Source organism: Talpa occidentalis, unplaced genomic scaffold (assembly GCF_014898055.3).
Source record: "Talpa occidentalis isolate TD23 unplaced genomic scaffold, MPIMG_talOcc4v2.1 talOcc4.17, whole genome shotgun sequence".
Taxonomy (NCBI): domain Eukaryota; kingdom Metazoa; phylum Chordata; class Mammalia; order Eulipotyphla; family Talpidae; genus Talpa; species Talpa occidentalis.
In genome coordinates, this window is record NW_023601754.1 from 54772235 (window position 1) to 54784762 (window position 12528).

The following is a 12528-nucleotide window of genomic DNA, read 5'->3' on the forward strand; positions in this document are numbered from 1 at the left end:
TAAAATTCTGAAGTACTAAGACGAAAAAGCTGGAAATTCAACCACCAAACATTTGATTTTTCCTGCGTGGCAAAAACATCATGAAATAAAATGACAAACTGGAAAAATACTAGCAACTTATATCACAAAGAGCTCATGTTCTTATTATATACATTGTCCCCACAAATTAATAAGATCAATACCCAACAACAAAAGTAAATAAAAGAAATGACCAATACCCCATAGGACTCGGGATATTAAGAGAAATACAAATGGCTCCTAAAAATATGTACGCCATCAGGCCTCCCCGGTGGCGCAGCGGTTGAGCTCTGGGCTGCGGCGCCGGTTCGATCCCCGGCTGCTCCCCGGCCACCGGAGGAGGGTCCCACATGGCGCGCAGACCTCTCCTGCCGCCCGCTGCTCCCCTCAGCAGTGTCCTTCGGTCCTTCTGCCTGCTCTGCTCCCCGCTCTGGCTCTGGTGGATTCTCTCACCCTCCCGCGCTTCTGACTGTACCCAGTGCTTGTATAAATAAATAAATAAATCTTAAAAAAAAAAAAAAAAAAGTACGCCATCAACCTCAATCACGATGAAAATAAATGCTAAGTATAACCACAGTAAGATAGCATCTTGCAGGTTAGAAAAAATAAAATGTATTGGTAAGAATTTATTTTTTTAAGATTTATTCATGCATACACGAACTGGGGAACAGGCCAGATGCGCCAGAGTGTGAGAGGATTCCCCAGAGACAGAGCAGGGGAACAGACCTGGCAGACTGACGGAAACACACTGCTGAGGGGAGCAGCGGGCGAGACAAGAGAGGTCTGTCATGCCACGTGGGATTCTTGCCCTGGCTGGCCAGAATCGAACCCGCGCTGCAGAGGCTGCAGACAGCTTCACAGCACTGCACTCAAAACTGCCTGCACCACCAGGGTAGGCCCTTGATAAGAATTTATAGGAACATCTTCATACCTTGAAATGGAACAGCTTTTGCCACCAACTTGATAGCATGTAGCAAAATGTCAAATGCCATTCTATCTCAAAGAGTACTCATGCAGAGTAACCAGTCACCCAACCCCAAATGTCAGTGATGTTAGAAGACATTATTTTATATACCACTAAGGACAAAAATACCACCCTTTAAACTATGGAGCACATGATTTATTCAAATACTTATTTTGGGGGAAATGTGAGCCAAGAAACGGATTAAATACATCTTAAAAACCTCATTAATTTCATTCCATAAATCTCGAGTTGTGTATATTCAGGATCAGTTATCTTTGCTGGGCCCTCCACATTTTACAGGTGTGCCACACTCAAGTTCCAGAGGAAACTTTTTGTTCTCTTTTTGGCATCTTAGCTCCCAGGCTGCTTCTCTGGCTTTCCAGGAAAGTTACATTATTCACTGATGAAGTTTGCTCTTCAAACCATTACAAGTCTATAAAAACATCAGAACTCCTAGTCCAGCGCAAGCCAGTGAATAAAAAAATATTCTCCTTTTGGGCCTCCCTGGTGGTGCAAGGGGTTAAGCACCACACTATGAAGCTACCTGTCAGCCTCTGCAGCACAAGTTTGAACCCCAGCCGGCCAGAGAGATACCCACATGGCACAGCAGACCTCTCCTGTCTCGCCCACTGCTCCCCTCAGCAGTGTGTTTCAGTCAGTCTGCCTGTTCCCCACTGTCTCTGGTGAATCCTCTCACCCCCTCCCTGCATCTCTAGCCTGTACCCCAGCTCTTGTATGCATAAATAAATCTTAAAAAAAATATTCTCCTTCCTTTTGCAATAGCCCAGATAAAATAGACGAGACAGGAAGTGCTACACTAAGGAAGCCTGGGACATACACAGTGAGACTGAGAGCCCCTGCTGTTGCACGACTGAGTGCATGAATGTTTAGTGATTCAAGGTACTGAAGGGAAGAAACCAGCCGTCTCAGACCTCAAAGAAAGAACCAGACCCAGGTGGACAAAGAGCCCAGTATTCAGCTTCCCTCTGGTAGCCTGGACAAGTGACACAAAACGGGAGCAGTAATTAACAGCTCAATTCCGCTTTCAAGGTTTCCTTATCACTAGTTAGGAGTTTCCTCCTTGGGTACCTGCCCTCCCAGACCATCCCAGCCATCTATCTCAGGCTGGGATAAAGGAACACAAGTCCCTACTCCTGCTGATGATTTGCATTTGATATGTTGGAAGGTTCACCAGCACTAAGCCATCACCATTGGGTTTAAAATGGAAAAAAAGAGCTGTTGGCAAACAAAACTTTTCATTTTTATCAAAATAATGACATGGTTTAACAAACAGAAAGGCTTTCAGCCTCTTACAACATTCTACCCAGAAACAATGGTTTGTTTTAGCTGTTCATGTCTAAGATGCTCCTAATGCTCCATTTACCACTTCTAGAAGTTACTTATTTTTGCTTATACACATTACTTACCCATCCACATTTCCCCATCCTCCCTATTTAGCTATTATCTAAAAAGCTGAACCTCATAAATCATATTTGCGGATTTTTTACTCTGAAGCAAACATTTATTTACCTTTTCTATTTTCTATATATGTTTACTAATTTGATTCTGAACTCCTCAAATGGACCAAGTGTTCCCTCAATATATTTGAAAGGCTTTAAATTTTGAATACGTTCCCTTTTGGAACTCCACTTTCTCCTGCTTTCACAGAAGTTGAGTGATGTGGCTCTGGTGTCAGACACCTGATTTTAACTTAGCATTCACCAAAATTAACCCCACGTTTAGGATGCCTAAAAAAAACCTCTTAAAGTTGAGGGCCTCCCTGATGGCCTAGGGGTTAAGTCTAAGCGCTACCACTGCGTAGGCCCACCCACCCTGGCCAGGTTGCTGACCCACATGCTGCAGCAGATCTGTTTCACCCACTGCGCCCCTCAGCAGTGTATTTCATATCTGCCTGTTCTGTCCCTGGTGAATCCTCTCCCCCCCCCCACCCTCCCACCCACTGCTCCTCTGGCCTGCACCCCAGTTCTTCTACACAAAAATAATCTTTAAAAAAAATAAAGTCGAGGTGGAACACCAAATCAAAACCCAAAAATCACCCTGGAAACTACCCGAAGTCCTTCTGACCTGCTCAGAACCAGGCTGGGTAGGAGATCAGTAGACTAGTGTCGCCATTCCCATCCCCTGCTTGACTTCCCAGTGATACACCATTTGTCCACCCAAGATTAGACACACCACAGCTTGTGGAGGGCAAAGGACAGGCACCTTGTCAGGTTCATCTTTGCAATCTCCACATGGCACTTACGCTTTATAATAAGCAGCCAATCAGCATTTCATGAAATGCAAGGTGGATGCCAATCATGCTTTACTAAACGTACATGGTGGAACACTACAGAAAATCAGGTGTATTCAAGTATTACTCTAGAGAAACTACCATGTAACTCCTGAGCTGATATCAGCATAACCTTGTTGATTACAGACTGCGATCTCAACTCAGTTGAAGCTTAATTTTTAAAAGGTAATTGTTGAAATACCAGCACATTCAATTCTTTCTAGTTACCTCTTAGCTTCAGAATTCACTTTTTCCATTCGTCAGCTTTTCAATGTTAACTTTTCTTAAAAAAAAAAAAAAAAGTATGACTGTTGCACTAATCCAGTCCAGATCCTGACAATCCTGAAAATTGGTTGAGAGCATTAGAGACAATGCTCTCAAAGCAGAACGACTGACTTCCTTTAAAACGGTAGCCAGGGCCTCCCCTGGCGGTGCAGCAGTTGAGCGCTGGGTCGCGAAGCTGCCCGCAGCCTCTGCAGCACCGATTCGATCCCCGGCCGCAGGCGAGGGTCCCACATGGCGCGACAGACCTTTCCTGCTGCCCGCTGCTCCCCTCAGCAGTGTATTTCATCAGTCTGCCTGTTCTGGTGAATTCTCTCACCTTCCTGCGCTTCTGACTGTACCCAGTGCTTGTATTTAAAAAAAAAAAAAAAAAAAAAAAAAGTGGGCCTCCCCGGTGGCACAGCGGTTGAGCGCTGGGTTGCGAGGCTGCCCGGGGCCTCTGCGGCGCCGGTTCGATCCCCGGCTGCTCCCCGGCCACCTGAGGAGGGTCCCACATGGCGTGCAGACCTCTCCTGCCGCCCGCTGCTCCCCTCAGCAGTGTACTCGGTCCTTCTGCCTGCTCTGCTCCCCGCTCTGGCTCTGGTGAATTCTCTCACCCTCCCGCCCTTCTGACTGTACCCAGTGCATGTGTAAACAGAACAAACAAAACAAATAAAGAAATAAACATGCCTCTATTTAAAAAAAAAAAAAGTAAAATGGTAGCCAGACAGCATGTTGTCCAGTGCGAAAATATGTATTGCCCATGTTGAACCTTCTGTTACCACACCACCTCAGAAACCTGAGCTTTGGTCACTGACCATTCCTATCAACAAAATTTTGTATGTGACATTATTTTTTCTCCCTCTCAGAATGTAAGTACCAGAACTACTATGAATCCGCAGCACTTAGAACAATACCTTGCAGAGAAAATTACTCAGAAGTTACTTGTTGAATCAATACTGCCAGTCTCCACCTTTCGAAACTTGCCCCAACCCATCAGACTAAGGGAATGTAGTGATAGAAATAAAGGTGCAGATCAGTAACGGATCTTGTTTTTGAAGAGAGAAAGGGACCAAAGTAAATCCAACCCTCCAAGTGGCGGTGGTAGAAAACCAGTCCAGCCAGGGACGACGAATACGAGGAAATTACCTGGCCTAGATGTGAGCCATGGCCTTTGATATTGAATCGACCATTTCCCATCTGTAGAAGCTGGTAACTATTCCGTCCCCAGTCCACTAACTCCACCCAGTTGTCCTCAGCTGTAGTCTTATATACATCATTTGATCTCTCTCCAAAGTCAGGCTTCCATGTTCAACAATGATGTGTATTTTCAGGGTAAGAGGAATTATCAGTATACTGGACAGAAAAATGATTTCTGGGAGGAGTAAATGAGGTAAAACAACCCTTCCTTTTCCGAGACCTCTGCCTTGGAAGTCAAGTTAGATGTACTGACTGACGGGCTGGCTGGACAGCGGCAGTGAGGCGTGGAGGCCTGTTTCACTAACAGAGAAGACCTGCAGCTCAAAGCTATTTACTAAGCTTATAAGGGTGGACCCATGAGGGAAACTACTAGAATAAGGCTACCTACCTGGTTCCTCTTCAGTAACCCCTTTTCCTCTGTATCTGCAAATCCTATCTGCAATAACCTTGGCCCCACCCCCCACCCCCTACTCTTCCAGAACAAATAAAGAACCCAGACACAAACCCAAGCAAGAACTCTCTCACAGCACACATGCCCTAAGTTGAAAAACCATTTATTTCACTGGAAAGAAAAGTGATTCAACTCTAGATAGTCTGGCAAAAAGACTCAGGAGTAGTGACAGACACTCTCACCAAGTCACTCCCAAATCCAACACCCACTGGAAGCAGGAGGCAGGGAGACAGCCCCGCCAGTTTCTGCACACAATGAGGCCTGCTGGGAGAACAGAACATGAATGGGAAACTACAGAAGAAAAGAACAGGAAAATGGGCAGGAGAGAGGAAAGAGAGGTCTGAACTTTAGCAAGGTAAATTAAGGTCCACGGTTCCTGAGGGACTGAACGCACAGAGCCGAGAACGTCCCGGAGACGGGGTACCACGAAGGGTGTATTCTCATGCACAACCGCAGCTTGGAATTTCAGCCCACACACATCCCACCTGAAAGAGAGCACAATACAGGGGCTTTACAGCAAAGCTCAAAAGGGCTTTCCCATTTAAACGTCAAAGAACATCTTTACAATGTTTGGTATCTTGACTCTCCTTTTAACTTGTACCCATCCCCAGTATCACAGTAATTTCTAAGAGTGGCACAAACTTGAAGGCCAGGGAAGCGCTGGGAAGGCTAGGCAATCCCAGACTGGGGCCTTTCTCTAGATTAAATAGCAAATTTACTTTCATGACAGTAGGCAAAGACATGGCTATTCTCTTGATGTTAACCTGAACATTCCTCAGAGAAGACAATTTCACATCACAAGCTGCTGTCACTGGAGGGCAGGAAAAGGGAAGGTTTCAAAAAGTTCTGTGGGGTAGTAAGTCAAAAGTATGGTTTCAATCTGGGAGTTACTACAAGGCCCCAGTTAAAAAACATTCGAGGTCTAGGCAAAGTAGTATCAAGTAAACAAGCTGTAAGACCTGAGAACATGCAAATTTTGCCTAGGGAAGAAATTAAAAGAAGGTACTGGATGGAGGGCATGTGAAAACCACACATCAAGTCACTCAAGTTTCTCTGCCAGTCCTGTCAGTGAGTTGCTATACCATGTCCGTGGGCAAATCACGTACCTTCTGCCCTAACTGCAACGATGACAGAGCAGCACCTACCCTGTCACTACAGGGAGGTAACATCTGGGACACACTGGGGGGGGGGGGGAGGGGCCTACTCAAAACAAAGGGTGCTGACAATCACCCTTGAATACAACAGCAATCTCCAACACCTAGAGCCCAAAGCTGGCAAGCATCAGAAGAGAATATATTCAAGTAGAGCCAAATGGATCATGAGGCTCCAAATGTTTAGCAGAGGAAAAGGCCAGAGGACTCAAGGCAGAGTTGGTGGTTTCAAGAGTAGCAAATAACTGTAGCTCGTCGGAAGATAAAGGGAGTGATGTGCTTAAGGCAAAGCTCCCAACTCTGATTTCGGCATTACCAAAGAGTAAAGCTAACAGGTGTGAATACGTATTTATATTAGCACATACCTTGAAGAAGTGGAGAGGATGTCAAACCTAGCACTGTGGGTACAGTTAAAGGAAAAAACCTGAACAAACAGGTTCTTAGAGGTCAAATTCATAGATAAAGCAATGGGATGGGCACTAAATTGAAGGAATGAATCTAAGCTGAGTGGAGAAGGTGAATTTAAGTCTATGCCCTAAATTCCACATCGAACTCAACTTTATAAATTGAAAGAAGATATCTTTCTACTCTTCTTTACCCCAACTTACCATCAAATAATTTTTTCTATAAAGCTCACAGGGATCGAAGGTTCAGGAATGTCAGAAATACGCTGCTTCAAGATTAAGATGACGCCATTTTGGTAGTTTCACAGTAACTGGACCCTCAGTAGTGATGATCAGTTAACTAGTTACGGATTTTATCATCACAGGTCACAGCAGACCTTTCACATAGCACAAGTAATGTCGCACACCTAGGAATTTCAACAAAGGTTCTGAGAAACAGCACACCTGAGTCAGAATGTCTGGGTCCCAGGTTCAGCTCAATTACAGCACACCATTCTTGGGCTGCTTTCCCAGCTGAATAGAATCAAATTGACTCTCAAGACTAGGAGCCCTGGCAAGTAGCCGTGAGGACTAACACTGTTGACATATTTCAAAGTTCAGCAGTTGGGGCTTTGCCTTAGCCTCTGAACTAGGCCTAGGAACCTCACCCTAACCCTGCCAAAAGCAAAGCAAGCAGGGCAGCCTAACTGAAGCCTTTAGGCTGCAGGAGGGATGGCAAAATCAGAACAAGGGACACCCCACCGCTCTCACCTCAAGCTTTAAAAGGCTGAGTACCGCGCCCGATCCGCATACTGCTCCCGCTCATACCGGGCCATGTCGTACAGGGAATTCCGCGCGGCCGCTGAAGCTTGGGACAACTCACTCTCATGCCCGTAACCGTAGCCCTCTCCAACAGTGGGGACTGGGCCTGTAGCGCGACGCAGGGGGCTCCGATCCCGCCCGTAATATGAAGTGGAAGCTGCAGTAACAGCAGCAGCAGCTGCTGCAGCAGCAGCAGCTGTAGCAGCAGCAGCTCCTGAGGTCGGCAACAGGTGTCTATCGTAGGGATCGAGAGAGGTGGAGGTGAGGTGACTGGCCATGGCTGTGTTCTGGACTTGTGGCAGCTGGGACAGGGTCTGCTCTGCGTAATTATACGCGGAGGCAGCTGCAGCCGCCACTGCCTCATAGGACCGGGCAGCACGGCAGCGCTTGTAGTAGGCATCGAGCGCTCCGTACGCGTTGTTGTAATACAACGAATCCCCATAGCTCATGGTGTAAGGCGTACGCACTGCTCCGTACTGCTCATTATACTGCTCGGTAAAGTCCGCCACGCGGCCCGAACGATCTATCGGACACTCTTTGGACCAGTGCCCCTCCTTCCCGCACCGATAGCAGCCGCTCTGGTCTCCCATCCCGGGCGCGGTCCTAAGCCGGCTGGTGGACAACTGCACGTGCATTCGTTTGCCTTGAAGAAACAGACGCAAGAAGGGTTGCTATCACTCTTCGTCATAGCCCCAGCCCCTACCCCAGACACCGGGCCTAGCAATGGCTTTACCCAGACGACCTAAGGCGGGGGGGGGGGGGGGAGGGCGCTCCCAAAAAGGGGGGGGGGGGAAGCCAACATATAAATAAATATAATGACCTGATCTCAAAGATCAATTAGAGGAAGACGTGTTTCAGCCGTGACGCTATTTGAATGCTTAAGAAACTGCTCTCACTCAAAAACAAGCATCTGCTCATTTGCCAAATGACTAGACAAAAGCGACTCCTGCGACCCAACGTCCGAAGACCTCCCGGTGAGAGCGCTCCCACAAGATTCTGACACCTTCCGTCTTCACCATCAAGGCTGATTTCACGAAGCGGGAGACTACAAGGCCAGTCGTGCACTCACACAACACCCCAAAAATCAGAGAGAAGAGAGTAAGTTACCATTGCCAGAGTGATCCAGGCTTGTGTCATGGCTGGTGCAGCAGGCAAGTTTTAAGACTTTTGGGGAAAACACACTCACACACGTGGCGGAGAGGCATAAAACAAGCCGAAGGATGTCCTTTCTTACCTGCGGCCTTTAAATTGTTGGTTCATTCTAACAAGGATTCTTTACCATCTAGAAGCTAATTTCACTGACCCCCAGTACGCTCAAAGGAAACAGGGGCGGCACTTCACAAGATGACTGCATTTTTATTGAAAGATTATTAAAAATGTGAAGGGGGAGGATGAGAAAAGTCAAGAAAAACCATTAGTCAGTGAATCAGACTGTTCCTTGTAGCAAGATCCAAATAACTTTTATCCTAAAACTAAGGCTCTGAGAGCCAAAGAACCTGTATTACCATTTTTTCCTGAAAATAACAATTTGTATTCTAGAAAAGAAACACATTACTTCTGAAAACCTAACCAAGGAAAAAAGTTGACTTTTGAACGTTTTCACAGAAGCGGTGTCCACCTACCACATCAGCCCATTTACTGGTAAGCAAAAGCTTTCCAGTGCAACTGGCCAAACCACCCAAACATACAGACGCGACAGAAGGGAATGGCCAGAATCAGGGGAGAAACAACAAGTAGGTCATCTACTCATCTAACATTGCAGAAAGTGGGAAACGTACAATTTTACCTGAAGTTAGCAAACAGGAGACTAGGAAAGGGGGAGGGGATGGAAAGGCCAAAATAACAAAAAACTCCTGTTTCCACATTCCAGCTGGTGTTGCAGGTTAAAAGTTAAACTATGCAATTAAGTACTTAAGTGCTTTAAAGTGCATCTGTCTCCCTGGCATTTACCCATGGGGCTATTCTGGCATCAAACAAAACCAGAGAAAACAAGTATAACCAAGGAACCAACTCTGCACATCCAGGACATAAAGGTCATGAATAAACCTCCTGATTTAAAAATGCATGGATTCTAAAATCAGACAAAGTAACTATGTCTTTAAAAATACTTAGAACAGATTTCTCTAAATGGGCAAAAATAAATATACTCAACATCGAGACTGGGGAAAGGAAAAAGCCCACTCAAATACTGCTACTCTAGGCTCAGCCACCATGCACTGTGCAGACACCGCCGCGGAGAAGGGCTGACTGACGGGAAACAAATACCCGCCAACAGCCAGCCAGCCAGCATCAAAGCAACTAGAGTTCAGGTGCCCAGAGTCAGACTACAAGGTAATTTGTCCTGAACCAGTCCACGCCATGCATCAGCTCCCCTTACCCACGTAACGCAACAACTCCTGTACAACTGCGTTCAAGTGTAGACGAGTGTCCAAAATTTAGGTGCTGTACCACAAACCCACACAAGGGCAGCCTTTGCTCCCAATTAAGTTGTTGACACAAAACAATTCTCAACTTACCAATTAAAAAAGGAAAACAAACTAGACCTGAGACACCTGGGACACATCTCTTTAATAATGCACGGCAATACCCACGACACAAGACATCTGTTACTTGGGGGATGATGATCAGACACCTCCAGCTCTAACAAAGGTCAAAGTTAGGGAAATACCACAGACACTGCAATGACTGCAACACGAGGAAGAGTCAGGAAAAGCAGTAGACACTACCACCTTTGGGCTAAAAAGGTTAGAATCTAAGTTAAAAATTTAACAAAGAGTTGTGAGTACACCCCGTAATTTTGAAGTAGTTACAAAGGGAAAAGGCTTTTTACTGACACTGGGGACCCCAAAGGGGGTGGGAGAAGCTAGCCACTGACTGTGGTTACCACCCCCCTTCACAAAGGCCTCTCTTAAGATAATACCTTCCAAACAAAGTGACAATGCACAGAAGCACTCAGGCTGCCCTCCAGGCATGCTGTGTCATCTATCATCTAGTCAAGGCTCCAAGATAACACACCTCCAAGTGCTCTATTCACCAAGTATGTTAGAAATCTACCACCCAAACCACAGAAAAGGCACCGCCATACCTCCTCAGGATCTCATCACTCTTTTAATCGTAGAGTGGCCTCATCCTCAAAGCAGAACCTCTTGGTACAAGCGTTAATAGAAAAGCAGTAAGAGCTGAGCCCTTTCAGAACTAGCTATCTAAATCTAGCTAGTCAATGTCAGTTATCTTTCCTGGGAAGTTATGAGTTGGGATGAGGTAGGGGAACTGAAAAGGGATTCACTCCTAAATGTGTTGGTTTAAGCTGCTTCTGCCTGGTTCTTCATACGTACAATAACGCAGAATGCTGGTGATCATGCTGAAACAAATGCAGAGTGAAACACAGCAGTACGTTACCCCCTCCAAAAAATTCCCATGCATTCTCCATTTTAAGTCCACCACCTACACTTATTCCTTCACCATCAACCAGGCAACAGCTGGAGCTCTACCCCCAAAACCCTCCCTTTACTTATCCAACCTGTTTTCTGAACATAGCCTATCTTCAGCCCTCCTCCCAAAGAGGGTGGTTCACCTTGAAACTCTGTGTTGTCAAGGCCCCTGATGGCCTCCACTGCATCCTCTGCCCGCTCCATGTGGACGAAGGCATAATCTTTCACGATGTCGCACTCGATGACCGGGCCATACTCCTCAAACTTGGCCCGAAGCTCCTTGTTGGTACAGGTGGGGCTGATGTTGCCCACATGCAATTTTGTGGAGGTTTTGCTCTTATTCTTGCTGGCTTCCACGTTGATGTTCACCCCGTGAAGCTTGTAGTGGTGCAGGTTGCGGATGGCATCCTCAGCCGCCGTCTTGTCCTCTATGTGCACGAAGCCGTAGTTCTTAATGATGTCACATTCCAGCACCTTCCCATACTGCTCGAAGAGGGAGCGGATCTCCTGCTCTGTGGCCTCCCGGGGCAGGTTTCCGATGAAGAGCTTCACCATCTCGCCACAGCCTGGATGAGAAGAAACAAACTTTCTAACATAAGATCTTTAGGCCCATCAGTTTAAAGAATAAATCAATACTGTCATCTCCTTTCACACAATCATTTCCAGTTTTCCTTCTCATGCAACTCACGCGCACCTCCTCCACACAATAATGAAAAGGAATACGGAGGCGAGCGACACGGGCTAGCGAACCTGTCTTGTTTTACAGGTATCTTGTATGGAGGACAAAGGATTCCGTAAGATTTGCCGTTTCAAACAGGAGCGGAAATAACGCAAGGGCCGGGAGTACTGTGCTTTTCTATCCACGACAAGGACCGTTGGAAAACAAAGCTCTAGCTACTGGCTCGCTGGCCGGCCTGCCTGCAATTAGGAACCGTCTCTTCCTCTCGTCCCAAGAGGCAGCCGGCATGTCCGGAAAAGTGGGCCTTTAAAGCTACGTTTCGGGCTTTTCTTCGGAAGCAGTAAAAGGGCAAACGGGGTCAGGGCGCGAGTGCAGGAGCCGCGGCGTGGGAGCCTCTCCCGGGGAGCCGTCCTTCGGGCTCCCGCAGGAAGGAGAAACGTGCGGCCAGAGACCGGGGCTTCAGTCGCCTCCCACGTCTCGGGCCCGAAATTCTCGCAAGGGGTCGTGATCCCGACGGCCACACGCGCGTCTCCGGGTGGGAAATGGGGCGGGAAGCGGCGCCAGGCCCGGGGGCGCAGGGTGGGCCACCGGGGGACCCGAGGGAGGCCGTGGGGGAAGGGCTGCCCCGGGCTCCCCGCGCGACGCCGAGCACCGAGGCCGGCTCTCAGGCAAGGGGGCGGAGGCCGCGACCCCACCAGGGTGTCCCGGAGACCCAAGGGAATGAGACAAGATCTAGGGGGCAGGAGAGGCGGGAGAGGGGCCCGGGCTCGCTCACCAGCACGGAAACCAGCAGGGGATCTTCCTCGCGGCGCGGACGCTTCTGACAAAACGCTAAAATGGCGGCGGCCGCAGCGGTGACTCTGGGTAGAGGGGGAGGT

At 47.5% G+C, this 12528-nt stretch overlaps 1 protein-coding gene across 3 annotated transcripts; it reads right to left on the bottom strand.

Moving 5' to 3' along the window:
• On the bottom strand, positions 1-12505 carry LOC119249928 (RNA-binding protein 4). 3 transcript variants are annotated; one of them, XM_037517497.2, is made up of 4 exons: positions 12426-12505; positions 11115-11537; positions 7490-8183; positions 5271-5669 (listed from the first exon to the last, which is right to left on the bottom strand). In XM_037517497.2, exons 2-3 carry the CDS (start codon positions 11524-11526, stop codon positions 7498-7500), a joined length of 1098 nt encoding a protein of 365 aa, XP_037373394.1. In that variant the 5' UTR covers positions 11527-11537; positions 12426-12505; the 3' UTR covers positions 5271-5669; positions 7490-7497. The 3 variants fall into 3 exon arrangements, with proteins under 3 accessions (XP_054553425.1, XP_037373394.1, XP_037373395.1); XM_054697450.1 differs by lacking the exons at positions 5271-5669; positions 7490-8183 and adding an exon at positions 1-62 and having other exon boundaries at positions 12426-12485; XM_037517498.2 differs by lacking the exon at positions 7490-8183 and having other exon boundaries at positions 12426-12484.
• Between the last annotated feature and the right edge of the window lie 23 nt (positions 12506-12528).

Coding starts and splice junctions, on each gene's coding strand:
- LOC119249928 (XM_037517497.2), bottom strand. CDS start 11,526: ATGGTGAAGCTCTTCATCGGAAACCTGCCCCGGGAGGCCACAGAGCAG. Junction 8,184..11,114: donor TGACAACACAGAGTTTCAAG/GTGAACCACCCT, acceptor TGTTTCTTCAAG/GCAAACGAATGCACGTGCAG.